Genomic DNA, 24,759 nt, shown 5'->3' with positions numbered 1-24,759 from the left:
AATTGGAGATTCTCAAGGCGATATTTCTCACAAATATTGTTAGTAATTACTCAGGTGGTTTATTTTCTTTATAAATGTATCTCTGTCATTCATATCTGTGCGCACCTTTAGACACGTCCGCATCTCTTTTCCGCTCTTCCCTGTCACACACACTCTTTCTTTCCTTCTTCCTTGCCGGCCCACTGACAGAGGCTTTTCACAGCTCCTCTTGAGCAATGAAATGTCTATTTTCCTGCGAGCCTTTGAAGTATAATTACTATACAATTCCACTCCCCGGGTGAGCAGGTTATAGCCACTATTTCATTTAAAGTTGGCAGACCTGTCACGGTAGAGAGTCTACATGAAACATTTAAAGCTTGTCGAGATGTTGGGATTAAAAAAAGAGAGGGTTTTATTAAGTAGATAAATTGGCAGAAAAGCTGGTCTCCAAGGTCATAATTAGCAGCCATTAGCATAATTTCACTCCATCCTTCTGTGCTTCCAATAAAGGCCGTTCTGCCAAACACACAAGACCCTGTCCACTGACACACACACTCGCTAACACAACACAGGCGCACAAAGAACGGTCTCTGAAGCTAAGACTTCCTTACAGGCTAGTCATGTCTGCTTATTTGCATTGTAAACTTTAACAGCAGTCTTCGCTCATTATCTGGTAGATTAATAACTTTATTGCCTTTCATTTTCACAAGGCTAAGAATTATGTTATTCATAAACAGCCTTGAATATCAATGTGCTGATACGGGTGAGGTGACTAAACACACACAAATGAAGGCAGTATAATCTCCAAACACCAGTATTATCCAGTTCGGGGTGTATCATCAAAGAAAATGACATAAATTTTTGTATATTTCAGAAACTTAAGCATTCGCATCCTGTCCCATCGCAGTTGAACTTCAGGTCTAGAGGCTAACTTTCACGGCTAATCGTAAAAGCTAATGGCTGCCCCACTGGTGCACCACTCGGCCCCCTCCCAAAGACTGCGTGCGTTAAGCCCAGATTAAAGGCACACTTCCACTTTGAGCTTAGATGCAGATTGAGCGCTCTCCTAAGTCCCTCTCATATCACATGTACATTTCTCCGCAGACGCTAATCGTCCAAAATACAGGGTCCATTAAACAGCGGAGTGGAGCTGCACTTTAAATACTGAATCCAGGAGCTTTTCCTAATCACCATCAGCAGTGGTTAACACTCCAGAAGTGCCTCTAATGACAGGACATAATTTAGAGGCTAAACGTGTCACATACGCACACACTCGGATGTGCACGGCCCGCGAGAACTTGCATGATGATGCTTTGCATGTGTATCCCTACGATAAAAAGCATCCAGATACACAGAGCGTGGTTGAAAAAGTCAAGATAGACACCTTTTGTTGCTTGTGTATAATGCTAATAATATTTATTAGCATTATAGTATGTAACACTGATGCCTTTGAACAAAACTTTGCATAAGATTATTATTATTATTATTATTTATTTATTTATTTATTTTATTTATTTTTTTGACATTCCCGGACATTCCCCATTTACAGTAACTCACTTGTGGGGAATATCTGAAGTAAATCAACACATGCAGTGGCAAATAAAAAATCTAGACATTTTTCTGATGGATTACACTCCCTTAAAAACTATAAAAGCATCATCACACTTGGTGAAGGTAAATTCCTGTGTAATATGATTATCTGATTAGGGAGGTCAGCTCTTCTTTGTTATCAGAGTGTGGGAATGAAACAAAGTGTGTCCCAAAGTTCAGACAATCGGCCCGTTCAGCACAGATAACAACAACGATGCCTTCGGTAAGAAACTGAGAATACCTCACAATCCACTCAGACATTAGGAGAATTGCTCATCCCTCTCTCTACTCTTTAACTTCTGCTCCCAGGATGATAAAGTCGCAGATAGTCCCGTTTTGCACAATCAACCATTTGTGCCCGACTCTTTTTGTTTTGGACAGTCTTTTAAGTATATTACTTTACAGCTATTTATAGCTCTCTCAATTTTTCTCTCTGTGGGAATAGAGCGGCCGGTAGAGGAGCAGAAGAGAAGAGAGAGTCAGAGAGAGCGACTCCGCTGAAGTAAATTCATCTGTAGTGCAAACTTGTGAGGGCTCTTCATTCACGCCGTAATCACTAATCACAGCGTTGACTGCTGCTGTGACGGCACTTGGATTTTATGTGAGGTGGTGGTGGGGTGGGTTAATTTACCAAAACATAGAATAAAGATCACGTTTCCATGCACCAATTTATACATTACTAATCCCTCACAAAAAAAAACTTTTTCAGATTTGTTAACAACGTCTTTAATATAGCTGATGGCTAGCTAACTGTGCTAAAAAATATTTTTTCCTTGAATAATCACTCATAGAAACGTCTTTTAAAAAGCCCCCCCCGCTCCCCCCACTTAAAGTCGGTGAACAATTTCACACAAGTGTATGTGTCTCTAAATACACACATTATTCACACACGTACTCAGAGAAAACACAATGCCGTCTCTGTTTTTCCCTCTGACGCGAGGGCTGCAGGGCCACCCCAATTTCCTGTCCAGCGTCGCCACAAAAGGCAAGAACACAGAGCCTAATGTCACTGTCAGCCATTACTGTTTAGACATGGAGGTGAAGTCACACACACACAAAATCAAAAGTCATATGAGAAAAGCGAAAACAAGCCCGCTCGCACACACAAATGCATAATAAGCAATGGTGTGTGTTTGCCGCTGGGTGGACACAAGGCACCAAGCGAATACTGTGCCCACAGCACCAAGGCAACTGCTGCATCAACACACATGCGTGCACACACACACACACACACACATACAGAGGGGGGTTGCCAGTATTTTAGTCATCACTTCATCTGTCTGCATAGTTTCCTATCATCTCTAATTAATTATTTCTCTGGACTGACTCATGTTTCTAGTGACATTTTACATATTACACACACACTTGAAACTTCTATGAAAACTTTCTCAGCCTCTGCTTGTTTTCTTTTAGTGTGTGTGAGTTTCTGTAAATTTGATGCCCCTGTCAAATGCTTATCCATCGTGGGTTGCTCTCAGAAGCCCCGGGGTGGCTGTGTAAACGGGTGCTGGCATCATTTACTCCATTCATACAGTCCTGTACAACAACAAATTGGGTGTAACAGGCATATGCAACACAGTCTTCCATCCAGACTCCTCCTTTACCTGCAAGCACAGAGCCGTTATAATACAGCTTGAGGGACTGGATAGAGAAAAGCAGTCCATTGATTTTTATTATCCTTCCCATGATGCAATTGTCAATGCTGTCACCTCTGATTTGTCGTCATAGTGTTTTGTGTTGTTATCCTCTCGGACTCAATAAATAAGACTTTAACCTAAAAGGGACTCAGTTCCCTTCAGTCTTAGCGGACGTCCCGACGGTCAGCTGATCGCACAGGGGAGGTCTGGGAAGATTTCTGAAGGGGGAGGAGGAAACACTTCAGCATTCTTCTCTTTTGACCCTCCTTTTTTTCATGGAGACACGGTTATCAAGCCGCTGCGAGAGCTCATAACACGGACTACACAATGGAGCCAGTCTGTAATGAATGACCCAGAGAGAAGATCCAGAACCTCCATCAATCAGACAGAACACACACACACATTAAACATAAATGAGGACACAACACAGATTTCTAGTGTTTTTATATAAAGCTAATTATAACTTTTATAGAGAAACACACACCTTAACTGAATTTCTAAAAAATGCCTTTAGGGACATTCAGGAATGTCCAAAAAAAAAAAAAATTTATTATTAATAATAATAATAATATATATATGTGTGTGTGTGTGTGTGTGTGTGTATGTATGTATATATATATATATATATATATATATATATATATATATATATATATATATATATATATATATATATATATATATATATATGTATATATATATACATATATATATATATATTTATATATATACATATATATATATATATTTTTTTTTTTAAATGAGGACATTCCTGAATGTCCCCAAAGGGAATGTTTGTCAGATTTAGCTCTAGTTTAGGGACAAATCTGTACACAATCTACAGTTAAGTTTATTTCTGTAAATTGTGGGGACTTTCCAGAGACTTCTATTACTTTTATACTGACCAAATAATATTTTCTATTGCCTAACCCAACCCTAACCCTAACCCTAAACCTACCCCTTAAAGAAAATCTGTTTGCACTGTTACACTTTCAGATAAACATCATTTTAATTGTTTATAGGTTTTACTATACTTGTGGGAACATTTGGTCCCCACAATGTAGCATAAGAACACACACACACACACGTTTGTTTTTCTATCACTGTGGAGACTTTCCGTTGACTTTTTTTTTCTACAAAGCTAAGATATTTTCCTTCCCCTAAACCCAATATAACCCTTTCTAAATGTATATTTAGACAACATATTTTAAGTTTACTAAGCTGTTTCTCTGAAGGGACTACCTGGTCACCACAAATATAGTCTTAATATAGTCTCTCAACCACAGACTTCAATTGTGTTTATATAAAGCTAATTATAAACACTATAGCTTAACTCCGACCTTAACCCTTTGCATTTTTAGAATATGCATATATAAAAAAAACACTTTACTCATTCTTTGTTTTTTTCCTCTTTTTCTCTGAATGTTCTTCAAAGGAAGATTTTTTTCTTCAGTATTTCACTTCTGGGGACATTTTTCCTCTATATCCAAGTACATAAACACACTCCTTCAACTAGATAAAGCCGCACTTTGTGTATGCTATAAAGCAGCTTGCAAGTAATATGTGTTAAATGACAAAAGTAAAGGCTGGTGGTTTAATCTGTTTTCTCTTTGACGCAGAGGAATCAAAAATGGAAGTGCATCAGCCACATTTGTCACCAGCTAGTTCAATCACACATGCTTAGTGGTGAACGGACCCACTGTGTCTTCTGTGTATCTTTTACCAGGAAGAATTGACTGACTCAGAGACAGACAGACAGAGAAAGGGCGAGCGAGAGAGTGCGATGTAACACAACCATCCATTAAAGGAGGGAGACAAATGGAGAAGTGTTAAAGTCCCCTTTCCCCCTCTCACACTCAATCGCTGTCTCTCTCTCTCTTTGAGGAATGTGACAGTTTGGCCATAGAATATCCTCTGAGCTCCTCTAATAAATCTAAACTCACCCAGATTACCACTCCAATAATAAGAATAACAATAATGATAATAATACACAATATTTTATATTATTATTATTATTATTATTATTATTATTAATGATAATGATTATATTATTTAGAATGATTATATTATTTTATATAAAAAAAAATATTTAGCAACGTATTTTAAGCAAAGCAACATTTTGTATAATTATCTACTACTGCTTCGTAGTACAGATGATTTAAAAAACACTTCATAGTTCTGTATTTTTAGATGTCAAATAAATACAAAAAAAAACTACACCAAACAGGAAATGTTCTTAATAAATGAATAAAGTCAATTTTGTTACTATAATTCTTTTTTAACAAAACCTTTTGCACTTTACAGCATGCTAATTTTAAAATGAAACCAAAATTAAATTGAAGTGAATGTTTTTTAAATTAATCATTCATCAGATGAGTGATATGATATCAACATACAAACAACAATTATAAATTATTTTATATCACCATCAAACATTATAACTGCATTTTTTATAGGTCTCATTAATTCCTTGCTTAATCTCAGTAAAACGGTTTTTCTATGCACAAATAAAAAAAAGACAGCAGACTTTTTTCAAAGACACTCAGCATCGGGACAGAAAAGACACATGCACATACACTTTACATGGACAAACACTGCACTTTCGCTCCCATCCTCACACACACACACACTCATAATCACACACTCAGTTTCATGCTCTTTAACCACTGACAGCTAGCATTACTGGAAACTAGAGTTTAACCATCCTTTTCTTCTAAGTCATTGTAATCCCTGCATTTATCACTATACATTCTGCTTTTCTATGTAATCCTTTAAATGTTTAATTCCTCATAGTTGTTGTTATCTCTTTCTGCCCCCATCCTCGCCCTCCTCCCAGAAAGAGCATGATGATTTATTAAAAACACATTTTCCTGACATATAAATGTGTTTTTAATTCAGGGATAAAACCCCAGAGTTTATCGCCGAACAAAAGATTAGTTTCATCTGGTAAAACAGTGCAGTGCTCTAATGCAATAAAAAATAAATGTGTGTGTGTGTGTCGGGGGTGAAGCTTGCATTAAAAAACGAGTATTATGTGTAATCTTCCCTATGGAGCTTTAAAGTAAAACCTCTTTATTCGGCAGCAAAGCCACTTTTGTTGACATATTAAAGTAGGTGAGAACATTTCCCACCTCGGACCACCACAACAGAAGGCCAGTGCAGACATCTGGCCACAATAAAACACCAAAACAACACAAACAAGATTAAAACAACATGGACTAATGGTGAAAAAAAGGCATATTGTGAAGCAGGAAAGTGGTACAGAAGTGAAATGCTCTGTGTTTCAGTTGCCAAGCGTGTTACCCTGAAGTGCAACATGAGTAAAAAAAAAAGAGGTTGCGCCAGGGAAACACTGACGGGAGAGCACCGACCCTTATCAAACACCATCTAATACTCACACACACACATATACATATGTATATATGTGTGTGTGTGTCTGTGTGTGTGTGTATAGGGCGATAGACAAACATACACACACCGACAGCATGTCACCTGTTAGACCAAACACTAGAGACATTTACAACTTAGTTTCAAGTGTGATATGTAGAATACAGTCCCAGCGTCTCATGCTCACAGAGAAAACAGTAAAAAAAAACACACACATCTCGAAGTCACACTGAACTTTCTTCTCTTTTCTAAACCGCAGACACATTCACACACAGCCAGCCTTAAACATGCCAAACAAACTAAAAATGTCTGTTTCTTAGACTACCACACAGACACACTCTTCTCCTGCTCATCTGCCTGTCCCTCGCTCTCCTCCTCCCGGCATTGGCTTGGAAAAGTGAGCGCTTGTGCGTGAGTGTGTGTGAACATACCTGTTAAACTCCTGAGGAAGCTCAGGCTCAGTAAGCATGCTGAAACAAGGGGTCTGAGATGCAGGAGTCCTTCCACGACAACATACGCGTCCGACACCCGGGGTCCTCCGAGAACACACACACACATACACGCACACGCTGCCTGGTGCTCCTCTAACCTCTCGCAAAACCAGAGACTGTTTCTGTTTCTCTCCGCTGCACACACACTCTCACACGCCGAACTCGCACTCCCTCCCCTCTCTCTCTCTCTCACTCTCTCTCTCTCTCTCTCTCTCTCCACCCCTCTCTATGGCTCTAAGCTGCTAGATCGCCTCTTAAAGGGCCAGCGGATGACATTGTGTATCGCGGAGCACAGCTTCACACTCACACACACATACACACACATGCAGCAGCACTGCCCCCTTCCTTCAGCCACAGTGTCCCTCTGTCTGTTTCTGATCAAATACACACTTACGATCAAACACACACACACATACACACACTTTGTTCATCTTAATGTTCAGTATCATAGGCTTCTATTATTTTTACATAAAGATAATATTAATTACTACAGACTATCCCTAAGAATGAAAGGAACATTTCAGTTTTGGGGGAAAAAAAAGCATTTGCCAAATTTATGAATCATTTTCCATTTTAGGATGTCCCAAGATGTCTGAAACAAGGCTGGCAAGATTACTTGTTTTTTTTTTTAAAGTATAACTAAGTGCACGCACACACACACACACACACACACACACACACAAACACACACATCACTCAGTTAAGCCACATAAAAAGGTCACGCCATTCAAAAGTTGGATAACTTTCTTGTATACAAAATGTAATTGTTTTTACTCAGACATCAAACAAGAACAAAACAGAACAAAATCTAAACAAACACACACACACACATGAAAAAAAGTATGTAAGAACAATAAAATATACATATATATTATTGAACAGGCATGGACCAGCAAACCTATTTTAGATTGTTACATCCAATTGAAATGAATGACAAAAAGTGGCTTAAGCACGTGCACATCAACCACAAACAAACACGAGTTTTCGAGCGAGCTCTATGCTTTGGGTCTTCATAGTGTAACTAACACACGGCCCCTGTCACTCATTATTACAGAGCAAGAGAGGGGGGGAGAGGGAGCTAGACAGAGAGAGAGAGAAAGAGAATGAACAAACTATTCTTCTAAACGGAGGAAAGCAGTCTGACAGATTAAAATACAGCAGCAAGACTTGAACGCTGAACTCTAAACAGAGTGTCAGTCTTTCTCAGCCTCCTCGCACACACACACACTGCTGTCCACCTTCTGAACAAACTGCAGACACATTTAGTGTACGTTTGTGAACTTGCACACACATGCATGTTAATGCTAATCATATTTCCTTTATATGTCTCCCGCAGCCATGGTCATATTTACAACAAACCATTTCTTTATACGGTATTTACGGTATTTAATTTACGATAAGAATGTAAAAAAATCATATAATGTTTGGTATGTAATCCAATTTATTGAGTAAGTTAGTGAACTCAGAACAGCACTGTGCCCTGACCTCTCCAGCACAAACTGTAATAATGCAGTTAGAGCATTGTGGTAACATTATTTGTGCATTTTCCTGTTGATCACTGAGGAAATTGTTAGCAGCATGACAACGTTCAAGACACACCGACCTGGCCTGACCTGACCTGACCTCTGCCAAGACTGTAGACTTGTATGGCCCTGATAAATACAAATAATAGTGTTTTTTCTCTTTTTATATGTCTATATTGCCTATGTAATATATTATACATGTATAAAACAGAATTAGGGGGCATATGACACAGTATACACTATACACTATGTACTATGTACTCAGCAATGAATTTTAAAAGGTTATTTAGTGATTAATAATCAGAGCCTGAAGCCTATTTAAGTGCATTATCCAGGTATTTAAAATGCACTTTTTCTTTTTGGAATTTCTCAGTGTGAACACACTACTCACACTATTTATACTACCAAACCTCATAGAATAGTGCATAAGTATGTGACACATTTCATGGTTATGCTTTGAAAAAGCAAGACGCCTGATATGCGAGTCCAATAGTCCAATACGTCTGTCTAGTATGCGTTTACATAGAAACCCAATTGAAAAGAAGTGACACTGAAAAACACATCCTGTGTGAACGGCTGAGAACAATTTCTGATGAAAATTCTTGATGTCTAAATGTGAAAAGTCAGTCATGATGCTAGAGTCATTCTAAACATACGGGAATTGTTTGCCGGATTAATCCTATCAAAAATCATCTGTTTAGAAACTTACTACTAAAGAAGCCACACTGTGCTGGACAGCACACTTGACCAAGTTTAATACAAGGGGTTAAGGGTTTGTTTAAACGTCTAACCCCAAGTTTGAGCAGTAGTAATAGCAGTGCTTGCCTTAGAAAGCACTAATACAAAGTGGTGACAGAAGACAGGATATTGTAGAGATGTTTCAAAAGCGAGATAATACAGTGTATAAAATGTAAAGACATACAGTACATACATTCAAATCTGTTCATACACACAAGAGCAAGCAGCACATTAATTAGCTTCTCTCAGGTAGCAATTATCTGTAGTTAAACATTTGAACGATCTTTCCAGTCAAGGCTGCAAGGTGATGGAGAAATGAAAATAAAAAAAGAGTTGAAATAACATCAACAACAGCCAGTGAGACAAAGACCGGAGAGAGCAGAAAATCCATCAGAACAGGAATAAAGAGCAGTTCCAAACAGTTTCATCCACTTTAAAAGCTGCTATTGATGAAGATGGCTTTTTAAGAGAGCGGGAGCGTGAATGGAGAAGGCAGGTGCTTTCAAGGTTCAAACTCTCCTGATGGGCTGATTCGCTCAATTCCCACAAATCTACAAACTTCACTTTTCTAACTGGGCTTTTATGTGAGAATTGAACTTCACAGCACACTTACCTTCATGCAGGTTATTTGCATGCATGGAAAACAAAGGTTGCAAATGTACAGGAACATATGTGCACGTGTGTACAGTCTTTATCTGTTTATCTCCACAAATACATGTATCCAGCGCATGCACACGTGCAAACGCACAATAGGTCCCTTCAGCAGATGTGTAGTGTCCAAGCCCCCTCACAGCTGTGCTGCATTAGAGGCACAGAGTAGTGAGGGTCTGACATAGACAGGCAGTAAACAATTTCCTTACACTGTTACACACACACACACACACACACACACACACACAGCTAAAGTTCAGCTATTACCCCCTAAGAGGCAAAATCAGGGAAGTCCTTCAGTTTCCTTAAGTTCATCATTATTTTTAGAATTTACCAAAACCAAACAGAATAAAATAATGTGGCTCAAAAATAAGCATTCCATTTCATTTTATTCTCAAAATAAAAATTCTGTCATCATTGGTCTCTGAACTCTGAACTGAAATTTTTTTTTGTGGTTCTTTTACTGAATTGGTTCATCCAGTATAATTGAACCAGTGAAAAAGCCTACAATAAAAAGTCAAAATCTGTGAAATTCACAACTGGTAGGCTTGTCATATGGTCCACTTATTATATTTATAAGGTTCTTTTGAAACTTGAAAACTCCAGTACATCATTTTCATTCTATGCAAAAGTAGGCAGCATTTTCCTACACATTATGACAGAATATTCATTTTTGGGTGAAGTATTCCTTTATGCATCTTTACAGTTACCAATCTCTCATTCACGTCCCTTCTTTCTCTCTCTTGCTTGTGCAAGACGTGTGACAAGGTTGTGAAGTGTGTTTATCTGGACTGAGGGAGAGGAAATCTCTGTCTGATGGCTGAGTGGCAGACGAGAGAAGCCATTAAGATAGAGTCCTTATCTCCCCTCCTCAGCAGAAGACCGCCTTTATACACACTCACACTCACACACACACACACACACACACACACACACACACACACACACACACACACACACACACAGATTCTCTGTCTGTCTGCCTCTGCTACTGTCAGTCATCTGGCAATGGCAAATATCAACATATCACAAAATATATAACAGCAGCTTTTCTCAGAGTTTTACATGCAGGTCTGTAAGGTGTTCCGTTGTTGTTATGTTGTTGGTATGTTTTTTCTCTGTTTTACACACTAGACAGTCACACACACACATACACACAGACACAAACAAACCAAAAGTCTTATCGACACACTTACATGATAATAACATGGGTATACTAGCAGGAGGGTGAGAAGATAATGACAGAATTTTTGGGTGAACTATTTATTTTTCAACCTGGGGTGCAGGAACTACAACTGCACACACACAAAAAAAGGTTTTAAGATTACAAGAATACAGTTGGAATATTTTTGGAATAAGTTGAAAATACCAGAACAAAGTTATATAGACATACAAGATTAAAGTTAGCATTTCAGGAGAAAAATATTTTGCAAGAAATGCTGTTGTAGAAACGTAGCTTCTGTGTGAGAAATGGATGTGGACGATTTAGTAAAATCTACTTTAGGACAAGATTAAGAAATAAAAAAATCTTTGTCTTTAGGGACATCAGCACTGAGTTCACTGAGGATATGTTGTTTCTCAAGAGAATATGAGGATGATAATCAAAGTAATCAACCCTGAAGGAGTGAAAACCTGCTGCGCTCGACGTCTCCAATACTTAACCCAAGGAGTCAACCAATGGTTGCCTTTTCAGATATCTTTATTGTTAAAACTATCCAAAAGTAGGATTTAACTAATATTTAATATTGCACTTTAATCTTGTCTTCTTAAAGACTTTACTCTTTTACTGAATTTGCTTTGTTGTGCTAATTTCTACTTAATTCTCATAGTTTTAATGTTTTCCAAATATACTGACTTTAATTTCACGATGCGATTTTTGATATGTTCAGCACTACAGAAAATAATAATGTTTATGTTATTAATGAAATGTACCTTTTTAACATTTATCCCTTGATGTCTTGATGGGGGGCTCTGGGTCTGTAAAGGTTAAAACCCCTGATTTATGTCAATGAAACTCGCTGACACACTCTTTTGTAGTGTCCAATTTTGGATACATAAGCACATAAATGGACAGGGCAGACATGAATATTAACACAGCCGAACATTGGCTTTCTCTGACAGTCCAGTGAGATGCGTGTCTTTTGAAGCTCTCAGTAGGAGAAGTATATTCACAACCTGGAGGGCAAAATTACGCTTCATTTCACTTTCAAAGACATGTACCAGCCCCACATGACTCAGCCGCTACAAAACAATGCATTACAACGAAGACATCACTCCATTCCAACCGTGAACCGACAGTCAAGAAGCAGTCTACTGGATTACAGGTACATACAAGACAGTTGTTGTGTTTCACTTTGCTAACAAGGCTGAAACAAGCTCTAACTGACTAAACTACTCTGCAGTGCCAGGCTTGGGAAAGAATAGTGTGAATGAAAGGGAGAGAGAGAAGAGAGGAAAGAAACACCAAGTGTCTTCGCGCCATTAGAGCCGCGATGGAGCGCTGCAGGAGCTCAAATAATGACGAACGATAATGCCCCCTAGAACACATCCATCCATCCATTCTCTCATCCCTTCATCTCTACCTCCCTCTCTGTTCATCTTCTCATTCATTTAGTCTTCCTAACTCCAAACAGTCATGTTAGACCAGTCTCTTCTGTTCTTAACAGGCCCAATAAAAAAAGTGATAAATATTGATTTAAAACCTTAAAATGTTAGTTTACTGCTTAATGAATCAGTTAAGTTGTAAATGACTATTTTTCCAGTCCGACCCTTGAAGTTAAAAGGCAGATAGTGCTACTGAACCTTTAAAAAATTAAACATCTGGAAAGCCTTATTGCTATTTTTCTCAAATAGTATACAAAATGTGAACTATACATTCAATTGCTAGAACGTCTAGGCAAGGTGATTCTAGGCGCGTTTATGGCAGGTTGGGTTCAGGGTTCTGCACGGGACAGAATTCGGTGAGTATATACACCTGACACATCTCTCCTGGAAACTCAAGAACACATGCTCCTACACAGTCTCAACACTTCTGTGCCTGTGGCGAGACAGCACAGGCTGGAATGAGAAAGGAAAGTAAAACGAGAGGAAGAAAGCAGTGTTGAGATGATTCTCCACAGTGGCTTTGTGCAGCTCCTCTAAAAGTCCATCTGTGAGAAGCTGGATGGAGCGAAGCTCTCAGATCTCCAGCCTGCAGCTACAACACCTCCTCATCCTCCGCCTGCCTCCATGCTGCCACCGCATTCGCCTCTTAACGGTGAATGAAGAAAAGACTGAAGCTCTACTGCGAGATGAAAACAGAGCTTGTTGTTTGGAAAGTTGATTGTGTCTACCTTAGAATCGACCCAAAGCAAAGCTTGAGATATTGTTGGGGTCTCTTTAGGAACTTCAGGAGGAGACACATGTACGGAAGCACGTAACTGCAACTTTATCTCTGATGATGGGACTTTATTATTTCATGGTTATCTTTTTTTATCTCTTACTCTTAGTTGGAAACATGCTTTCATACATATGAGACTGCAGTCCTTCTCTCGGGAGAACACTCTGAGAAGCAGGAGACTCCATTTGCTCTCCATGTCATTTCATTGCCATCTAGGAAAAGCACCGTTTATATATCAAAGGGATCTCATTTGTAATTTTTCTTTCCTCTGGGGATAGAAAGTTACGGTACGGCGGTGGTGTTCTTGTTTGTTCTGCAGGAACTATAATGTTTGCAGTGACTGCTTTTGAGGAGGAAGCCGATTAGCTTTCAAGGAAGAGCAAGAAGGAAAGAGAGGCTGCGGGTGTTCTGAGGGGAACCCGAAACAGATCTTTCTCTTAATCCTGGTCACCTGAAGGCACATCCTCTCTCTCTGCCACCTAGATTCCACTCACTCTCTTTCTGCGTAATCCTCCAGCCATGTTTCCTATCCATGCCATGGGCGTCCCCATCCATCCTGGACTCGGCTGCCAGAACACCCATTTCTGCCCCCTCATGCTCCTGCCGCCAAACACTCCACTCTGCCCACCACGGTCCTGTCAACTCCTGAGGACTACAAGCTCAAAACCCTACACCACCTCCCCTTTCCAGCCAAACACCTGACACTGCTGACCCTCAGAGCGGCAAATCTCCTAGACTACCTAACAGACACATACGGCCAACACTTACCATGCCAAACTGTCAGACATGGTGCCATGTAATCTCATCCAAACATCCTAGATCCTTCCTTACTCACACACACACACACCATCTTAAATCTGCCAAATATCCAAGACTTTTCCCCATTCCTAGACTGCCAAATACCCTCAAACACTACAATCCAGCACTAACTTCCTCAGGGAGGATTCTGGGAATGCAAAGGAGGAAAGCGGAAAAACAAAAGAGGGGAGGACAGAAAGAAAAAAAGAGAGAAGGGACAATGTATTTACTATGTCATTATTATTTTTATTCATATTAGTAATTAAAATATTTTTTTAGTACTCATTCATCGTAGCACAATATACATTGACAAAGACTCTATCTATCTCTATCTATCTATATAAAAAACAGAACTGAAAAGTAAATGGTTTTCAAAACTTTCCTGGAGCAGCCCAGCACTGTCTCACATCTTACACACTAGACTTTTTTAAAGTCTAATAAATGTTCAAATTGATAGCTCTCAATTATACTGTAATGTTGAATGGTTATAGTCAATGGTTAAATATTAGTGGGGAGCAATTTTATAGAGAAAATGAGTATGGTATCATTGATACTGGGCTTCAGTCATAAAAAAAGGTGGCATTAAACAAATATTAAAAACTATACTGTCTTTATGTTGTACGTTAATTTGAAGATTGAATGTGAAATTATCGCAATATAAAAGTATATTTCAAAACGTTAATGTTAGGTGGGATTAATCGTGATTAATTTCAGAAAACGTGCGATTAATTCGTTAATTTTTATTTAGCGATTGACAGCACTAGACTAAATATGATATAATAATTAACCAAATGACAGAATGTCCACAATAAAATAAAATAAATAACTTAATATTATAAATGAATATTTATGCATTTAGCAGACGCTTTTATCCAAAGCGGATAAAATATAGTGAATATAGTGAATGTATAGTGACATATTATATAAAATACATTTATAAATTAAAATGAGATCATACAAGGCCCAAATATTAGCCAATTACATGGCCTGACCAATAATCTGGTCATTACTGTTTAATAACAAATCTTGACCTTAATTTAACTACTCCTATATGGCTTAAAAGATTAGCACTCATTATTACCAGCAGACGTAGTACAGCTAAGGATCAAACCTGCAGAGAATGGATGTATAAGTGCTTGTGTATGTTTGTGTGTTATCATGTCCATTTCCTGTGATCCCCCTCTGGCACACAGATGGTTAAGCCCACCCAGCACAGTGCAGGAGGGCGGGGGAGGGGCACGCACACAGGGCACAGGCTACAGATGGCACAGAGGGCATCGCCAAGCAGACTGCATGGCACAACGAGGGGAGGGGACCCATGTGTGTGAGTGTGTCCATGTGTGTATTTGGGAAAGACAATACCTTGGTTGCAAACTTTATCACTAAAAAACAATAAATAAATAAATAAATAAATAAGCATCTCTTAGGTACCTATATCAAGGTCTCTAAGTTTGCGCTACTGGTTTTATTTTTTATTCTTTATCTCTCTCCCATGTCACTTCCTCTGATTGTAGGATCTGTTTCCGATGCCATGCACTCTTTGATATTCAACAACGACTAATTCCCATCTGTTCGCTGATCTCCAGGGACACCATGTTCAGAATTAAGCACACTTTATAAAAAAAAGTGATTTGCTTTAAAGGGAAATTATATATTTTCTCCTAAATGTCTTGTATGATTTTCTACTGTGGAAAAGAAAGGGAGATATGTTGAGCAATGTGCTGGTGGCTCTTTTCCATGAAATTACAATGAATGGGGATCAAAGCTTTCAAGCTCAAAAAAGACAAAGAAACACCATAAAAAGTGCATAACTCAAGCACTAAAGGAAAGTAATATTGTATGATAGATTTATAGCCCGATCAAAAGAACAAGATCAATTCTTATTGTGAACAAATCATTCAGCTTTGGTCATTGTTTGCCATACCTCTCATGGACATGCCAGAGCAGATATCAAGATTTTCAATGAATATATTTCAGTCTGATTCTCGCCCAATGCTTGTACAACTTCAGAAGATTGACCCAGAGCACTTTTTCTGTTATTTTTGAGCTTTACAGCCCCAGTCCCTATTCACTTTCATTATCCTGAAAAGAATCAGCATTATATGCTTCATAAAGAAAATCATACATTTTTAGAACATGAAAAAAAAAAACATAATTTTCAGCGAAGTGTCGTAGGTTATTAAGGAGTCATGACGGAAGCAGTAGAATTTAGAGCAGTACGAAAGGCACTTGGCCACCTCCTCCTCATCCTTTCCTCTAAATGTGCATGTAACAGAGAGGCCGTGCATTTGGGGGGAAATGGCATGTTGGCAGGAGTCAAACAATAGCTTGCTCACACAGGTGACATCATGTCATAATCGCTGCCATTAAGAGAGCGGGGCCACGGCTGGGTTATCATGATGGTAAGCAGACCTCTGAGAGGACGTGGCACGATAGCCCCCACTGCTCCTGCCAAAACAGGCATAATCATCAGGTGTAGTCACAAACACACACACACACACACAAGCACAGCTCTGTCTGGTCAAGTGCATCATGAGTGCCATCTTGGCTCCAAATTCCAACATTTCAGTTTGCTTCCATATGTAAACTCGAACCAAAGCAATTTCCCCACACAAGACCCCCTCATTTCCTCTGTGAAGACACAAGACACTCTTCATTCAAATCAAGCAGCTATTTTTCAGAGTGAAGGAGTGAACCAATAAACAGGTGGGTGAACAAATGAGTGAGTGAATGTATGAATAATCAGCGACGCTTCAATAATGAGGATATTTCCTGTCAGCTTTCAGTGGCTGAAGAACAGATGTATCACACACAGCAGATGTGTGCCGTTGGAGACACATCTGAAAGTTCATCTCGACGGAGGCTCTTTAAAAACACTTTCTGTTCGGATATTGTTTAATTTTTGTTTTTTGCTTTTTGTTGTTCCCCACTCCTTGCTGCACTGCACCAGAACTGGCCCGAGAAAAAAAAAAAAGTGAAAATCTTTGGCACTCTGCAAATCTTTGAAGCGATTTGGAGAGAGATGACTTTGGAAATTATGAGCGTATCGTCAGACTCCAGTTTGAATGCACATGAAAAACAACATGGGAAATGTTCCTCAAAGATAAGTGTGCAGAAACACAAAAACACCCCCCCGCACTAACAAACCCACATACCTGCACTAGCCTTACCCTCATTTGCTTCGATAGAAGATGCTTTAAGTTGAAACTGGATATATTGACAAAAACAGGTATATTTACAAGTTATAACATTTTAAAGAGAAGTAATAAGCATATATTGTATAGACTTATGTTCAAACGTTTGGGTGGATGTTTTAATGTTTTTTTTTAAGTCTCTTATGCTTACTTAGCCTTCATTTATTTGATCAAAAATATAGTGAAAAGAGTGATACTGTTTTTTTAAATATATTTTTATTTCAATATATTTTGTAATTGAAATAATTTATTACAAATGTTATTTATTCCTGTAATGTCAAGGCTTAAATTTCAGCAGTCGTTACTCCTTTACAATCTTCAGCATCACATGATTCATCAGAAAGTATTCTAATATTCATATTTGCTGCTCAAGAAATATTTCTTAGCTGTGCTGCTTAATATTTTTGGGGAAACAGTGATACTTTTTTCAGGACTCTGATGAATACAAAGTTCAAAAGAATGATATTTAACATCCTTGCTGAACAAAAGTATTAATTTCTTAAAGAAAAAAGAAAGAAAGCAAAGCAAATAATTTTTTTAACAGCAGTGCACTTGGGAAAATATGTTATGTGCTAATAAACTGCCAACACAACACAATATATTTTTATTATTACTGTTCTTTGGAATATATCATTCTGATTGGTTAATTCTGAGATTGTGCAGTCAAATTTCTATTTTTCTTTCTATATGCTAGATTCATGTGTCATGTATTATTCTTTTTTCTTTCCATAAAATAATTTCAACTTGAATACATTATTCATGTCAAATATTTATTTTTAATATATATATATTCATAGAATAAATGAAACCGTCAGCCAGTCATAATCTGTAAATAAGAAACCTGATCACTCTGTCTGTGTTTATTTTTGCAGTAACGACAGGCTGCTTGTACATCATGTCTTACTTAACTCGTTTGGAAACACATGTTATATATTTAACAATGGCATAAAGTTGTCAGACCAACAGACTGTCAACAATATCCAAACACAAATAAATAAATGTATTTCACTACATTTCTCTGAATTATAATGCAGAACAGAAGTTTGAGAGTTTCATCTTTGGATGGCACAATGGCAATGGCTTTGTCATGATGCTGTGGAGTCCCAGATCACATGGATTGTGAACACACACTCGTACGTACAGTGGTGTCTTTGTAAGTGAGGGCTGTGTGAGTATGATCTCTATGGATCTCCATTGTGGCGCCCATGGGAGCAGATGTCACTGGCATTCTTTCAATTGTCTCTCTCTCTCTCTTTCTGTTCAGAGTGCAAAGTGAACACCAGATGGAGAGACTCTAACTGCTCATCACAATGAACACTTACATGCGTCTGCAAGGCTGATTTTCTTCCTATTTTTTCCTTCTCTCTTTTCCTCCTAATCACAAAGAAAACAAAAGACTTTTTTACTTTTAACAGCCTTTTCTCTTCCACTGTACAAGCTCACTGTCTCAGAGGCTGGTGTTAGCAGGGGAGTCCCTGAGCTGTGTCTACAGTCAGGCGAGTGTATTATTTCATTAAGTGCTTTTCAGCCCAGAGGGGGATTTGAGGACGAACCTTCAGGCTTGGCGTGACAAGGTCACAACCTCTGGTAACCTCCGCCTGTCACAACACACAACCCCATTCTCCTGCCTTTCAATCAACACACACTAGGGATGGACACGAGTACCAGAGTACTCAATAAACAGGTCACATGTACACCAAGTACTCAAGTAATAGTACTTGTTGAGAATAAAAGTCATCAGATGATTTATCTGTTGAGTACTCAAGTCATTAGATGGTTTTTCTGTTGAGTAACACTATACTATTTATCTGTCAAGTTTTTGAGTAGACGTATGGTTTATTTGCTGAGTGACTGAGTAATCAAATGATATACCTGTCAAATGGTCGGATTATTGGTCTGTTGAGTATTTGGATGATTTATATTTCTTGACTTTATAAGTACTCAAATGATTTATGTGTCAAGTTAGCAAGTAGTCAGATGACTAATTGGTTGAGTTTTTGGGTACTCACATAATTTAACTGTCATGAACTCAACTAGCTGGATTATATCTGGCATGTACTTGACTAATTGGATGATTTATTTGATGAGTGATCGAGTAATCAAATGATTAACTTGTAAAATGGTTGGATTATTTGTTTGTTGAGTATTTGGATGATTTATATTTGTCGAGTTTACAAGCACTAAAATTATTTATCGGTCATGTTAACAAGTAGTCAGATGACTTTTTGGTTGAGTTCTTGGATACTCACAATTTAACTGTCATGGACTCAATTAGTTGGATGATATCTGGCATGTACTTGGCTAGTCGGATGATTTATCTGGTTAGTAATCGAATAATCAAATGATTTACTGTTAGAGTGGTCAGATTATATGTCTGTTGAGTATTTGGATGATTTATATTTGCTGAGTTTACAAGTACTCAAATAATTTAGCTGTGAAGTATTCATCTGATATTTCTGTCAAGTTGGCAAGTACTGTTAGGATGACTTGTGGGTTGAGTTCCTGAGTACTTGGATACTTAGTCTAAAATAGATAAAGACTTAAACTGTCAAGTATCTTCCAAGAAGTCAAATGATTTATCTGTCAAGTTCTCTTAATCAGAGGATCTACCTTTCCAGTATGTCCATTTGAATGATGTGTATCTGTCAATTAGTCATATTATTTACCTGTCAAGTTTTTGAACAGTTGACTGATTTAAATGTCAAATAGCTGGATGATATTTTGTCAACTCCTTGAGTAGTTGGATGATTAATCTATCATGTCAAGTAGACAAAAACAACCACAATGGCCATCTCTTATACGCACACTTCAAAGACTTTAAAAGTCACGATATTTGAAAGATCACAGGGACGTCAAGAAGCGAGAAAACCGAGGAAAGAAGAGGATGAAGATTTGGAGGAGAAGGAGTAGAGGTGGTAGGGGAGGCCAGAAACAGAAGGGCGGCAGTGAAGGTTAGACAGAATTGGGCATTGTTAAAGCGAGAGCACCACGTTCTGTTGATCTGAACTGATCCAAAGAAACAAAACCGCATTGTTCCTCGCAGATGGAAGCGAGTGTCGTCAAGGTAACCAGATTAATCTCCCCATTCTGTGCTTCCTCTGGTGGAGAGTGCTAATCGGCGGGCTTCTTTCACGCTAAAGCTAGCCTCAAAGCCCGGCCTCTAACTAGCCCTCTAATTAGCCGCAATTACAATGAAGACAACATGATGAGATAATACAAATTTGCAAAATAATGACATACCACGACAAAATATTCCTCCTACTAAGCAGCGGGTTTGTTCTCTCTCCCTATTTCCCTTTCTCTCCGGAGCCACAATGAGCCGGGGCCCTCCTAAAGCTGCCCGGCAGGATGGTGCTGCATTATCAGACACAGAGACTCATTGTCAGCCTGCTGTTTTCTTCAATCACCAGTCCATTGTCTGGCGTCTTAAATAAAAACGACTCGAATACAAGCACACATAATGATCCCCTTCTCACCAGCATACAGAGCAGCGCGGACAGCACTACACATCAAACGCTCACTAACACACACATACACACAGGCCCTTATGGACTCGGGCCCCGAACACACAGCAAAGGTGTTTCACAACACAATTAGTGCTAGAGAAAGCAGGATAGAGCTTGTGGGGGAGAAAAAAGGAGGCGGAAATGATTGAGAGAACAAAAGAAAATGAACAAATGAAAGGGAGAGAGTGAAATGAAGGAGAAGTGAATAGAATGGTGTGTACACAAAAGAATGATAGGAGCAGCAGACCAGAAAAAAAGCAGGGAGGGAAGGAAGGAAGGAAAAAGTCCAAAGCAGAGAGATGAGTGATGGAACAGTCTGTTTGTTTTCCTTTGGTTAGATCAAATTAAACAGCCCTCAGTCAGCTAGACAACATGCACTTATGACATCAAATAAGACGGATACAGAAAGAATGAATGGTGATAGGATGGAAAAGACTGAGAAAGGGTGTAAAAACAGATGTGGATATAGAAAGATACAAAGGAGGTTCAGATACTATGGCATTTTGGACTCCCAAATATGATCATCCCCTTTGGTATAAATGCAACGACAACAGCTATTCTATCTAACTCAATTTATGTGGTAATTAATTTACCCCCACAGAACTATATTTAGATTGGTTAGGAAAAATATAACAATTAGATAAATGTTTAATTGCATTTAATTTAATTAACATGTTAACTTTGACAGCCCTACATTTAAGTATATATTCAAGTGTTACTTCACACATATACATACAGATGGGGTCTGAGCTTTATTGAGGCTCACTTACACACCACACACTTTCAACAGAAAAAAAAACACGAATTTAACATCACCTTGATGATAATATGATGCTTTAAGCTATGTAAAAGTCCAAATCAGCCCACATTGTTAACCTCAGCAAATGATTTCGCGCAATGTCACACTGCATCTCCCTCTCCAGCCCATGAGGACGGCTGTCAGTGATTGGACGAGCCATTTTCAATCTCCAATCACTGAGCGTTACGCCCGACTTCTACAACAGATTGCTGACCTAAAGCCCTGATCAGAGTTCAGCGTGTATGTGACACTGTGTGCTACAGAGATGAGAGCAGCCAATGCAAAGACTTTACCCTTAGAAGCAGTTATGAAAAAGCATCAAAAAGACCCTCATCAGAGACAGACAACCTCACGGTGCTGTTTGAAGTCTATTCCTCGTCATTAACCTAACCTGCATTCATTAACACAAACACAGTGGCTGTACTCAAAAGACGCCGCTCCCCTGATTCCTTTTTTTCCCTGTTGTTTTTCCTGCTACACCTTATTAGGGATTGCACTCCTCAAACCAAATAATTATTTCAGATTCATTAAAAGAAAAAGATGAATAATGACACTGGGAACGCTGGAGATTTGCTCTCCTTCTTAAATGGAGATATTTCCCTTTGCTGTTGTGTAAACACAAGTTCAGCATGTAATGAGCAGAAACAAATAAAAGCTGAGACACCTTAGCTTGAGCCCAGACTGGGTATTAATTTCAGCATTTCTTCGAGCTGATGTTTTTTTTTCTTTCTATTCTTGTTCATAAAAGTGATATTTTATTAATTTGTTATAAAGCAACAGAGACGTTACCTTTAAAAGATATTAGATTTTTTTAAGCAGACATATTTATTTTATAAAAAATAAGTTACATAACATATGACCACTGATTTGTCATTTTCTATTTTTTTCTTTACTTTAGATACATTCATACAGTGTATATATGTGTGTGTGTGTGTGTGTTTGTGTAACTGGCAGTTTATGGCTATAAACAATATCTTGAACGTATCCACTGGTGTTGCCAATGAAAAAACCTACTCTACAGTTTACTGAATACACATTGACCATAGTGACAATAGCGGGGCATCTTGTCACACTCTATGGAGTAAGTTGACACAATGAAACTTAAATATTAAATTAAAATGACAGCAAATGTGACAAATGTTTGTTTTCCCAAAAGCTTAAAAATAATAATAATAAAAATGTAAACAGTTCTGTGATATGTTCAAAATCAAAACAAAAATGTAGCAACTTTACCAAACAACTTTCAGAAAAAAAATCAAAAAATCAAAAATAAAACTAAATTAAATGTGGTGTGGTGTGAAGCTCGGTGAGATGTGTTACCAAAATGAGGAAAAATTTGAAAGTTAAGCCAATGCTAGAGAAAACACATGTATCACCTGACTTTTACTTAGAACTGAGATTTAATCATTGTAACAATTTCCTCATGTGTCAACAAGCACCAGTTTCCGGCATAGGGTGCAGAAATTAGATGTGTCTGATCAGTTATATTTTTTTATAGTAAAAATCTCCAAAGTGACCCGGATCTGTGGTTCTTACCTGTCTTCAGCTTCACCTGTCTTCATTCCTCCTGTAGAGAGTGTGAATGTGTGGCGGGATTGCGCTGAACAGTCTGTAACACACAATCATTGCAGAATTCAGGTTAGTGTGCATATGCACAGTTCTTTAGACATCATACATTTACTGTGTACATCAGGTAACTCCATGAATTACAAGAACGGGATTGCAAATACTGTACTAGAGATGTCCAAACAAAGTCAAAGAAAAAAGCCAAATGAATCATCTGATTTTCCTCTAAATAAACGTAAATAATAATAATGGTAAAAAGAAACTGAAAAAGAAAAGTATTTGTCCTCAAGAGTAAATAGAGTTTGGACAGTCATGTCAGGTCTTAATATCTCTGAGTGTCTCTGTCATCATGTATCTTAATTTTTGTCATTTTTTCCTCATGACGTTTTTGAACAGCAGAATGTAAGTCATTCCACAGGTGCTCAGTAGGTTTGAAATTTGACTGGGCCACTCCAAGACTGTAACCTTTCTGGTTTCAATCCACTCCAGTCTGACTACTGCAGTATGTTACAGGTCATTGTCTTGTTGGAATCGGAATCATCTTCCAGGGCCCAGCACCGTTTTCCTCCAGGGTTTATCTGGACTTAGCTCCATCCATTTTCCCTCTCCATCCTTATGAGTTTTCCAGTTCCTGCCCCAGAGAAGGATCCCTGAGGTATCCACCATACTTCACTACAGGGATGCTGCATACTGCCTGAGGCTTCAAAGTTTTGGTATTATAAGGCCACAGAAAAGATCTGCAAAATGGAGCTATTTCATCCCTATGGGCAAACTTCAGCCTAGATGTGATATGAGAGAAAAGGTTTTGTGTTTGCCACCCTTCTGTCAGAGAGACTGATGAATTGAACTTGCTATTGTTATCTAATGCAATAGCTCACTCGCTCTCTCACTCTCTCTCTCTCTCTTCTACTACTCCAGAGAGTGTGTAAAAACAAATGAAGAAATGATTGATGTTTTACATAAAAATAACCAAAATATATAAATATGCATACAAAATATAAAATTACTAAATATATAGCAATTTATACTAAAATATTTTAATTATAAATATAAATATATTGAAATTGCATTTTACACGGACAGTGTGTACAAATGAATAAATGAAGTTTTACATGTAAAAAAAATATGATTACAAATTACTGAAATATTTCTATATGGAATTTAATAATAACAAAAAATATGTATCTGTAAGTGTATATATATTTATATACTTCTTATAAAACTTATTACAATTATATTAGAATATAATTCATAGATTATATTAGTAAAACATTATTAAGCATTATGATTAGCAATGATACAATAAAAAATCAGTATGGAAAACGGCATATATTATGCATATTTACAGCAACATTTGTATAATACACAGCCATTTTTCAAAACTATTCTCTTAAATGCTGATCAATCAGATTCAAGTATTTTAGAGAGCCATTTAAAATAATATATACATACATATATATATAACATATATTGTTATAAATATTAAATCTTTATATATATATATATATATATATACATATT

At 37.9% G+C, this 24,759-nt stretch overlaps 1 protein-coding gene across 5 annotated transcripts in view; it reads right to left on the bottom strand.

The window, feature by feature from the left end:
- LOC113063359 (transcription factor SOX-5-like) overlaps window positions 1-24,759 on the bottom strand; it is a 115,151-nt gene that overhangs the window by 64,614 nt on the left and 25,778 nt on the right. For 3 of the 5 annotated variants that reach the window (XM_026233691.1, XM_026233681.1, XM_026233699.1), the window contains exon 2: window positions 23,209-23,281. In XM_026233691.1, the coding sequence (XP_026089476.1) occupies window positions 23,209-23,234 (26 nt within the window). In that variant the 5' untranslated portion in view covers window positions 23,235-23,281. Of the gene's footprint in view, window positions 1-7,024; window positions 7,264-23,208; window positions 23,282-24,759 lie in introns of those variants that run through there. The other 2 variants (XM_026233725.1, XM_026233709.1) reach the window with 2 other exon arrangements.

Source organism: Carassius auratus, chromosome 4 (assembly GCF_003368295.1).
Source record: "Carassius auratus strain Wakin chromosome 4, ASM336829v1, whole genome shotgun sequence".
Lineage (NCBI taxonomy): Eukaryota > Metazoa > Chordata > Actinopteri > Cypriniformes > Cyprinidae > Carassius > Carassius auratus.
The sequence above is the reverse complement of the archived record's forward strand: the minus strand, read 5'-3'. Positions and strand labels throughout refer to the sequence as shown.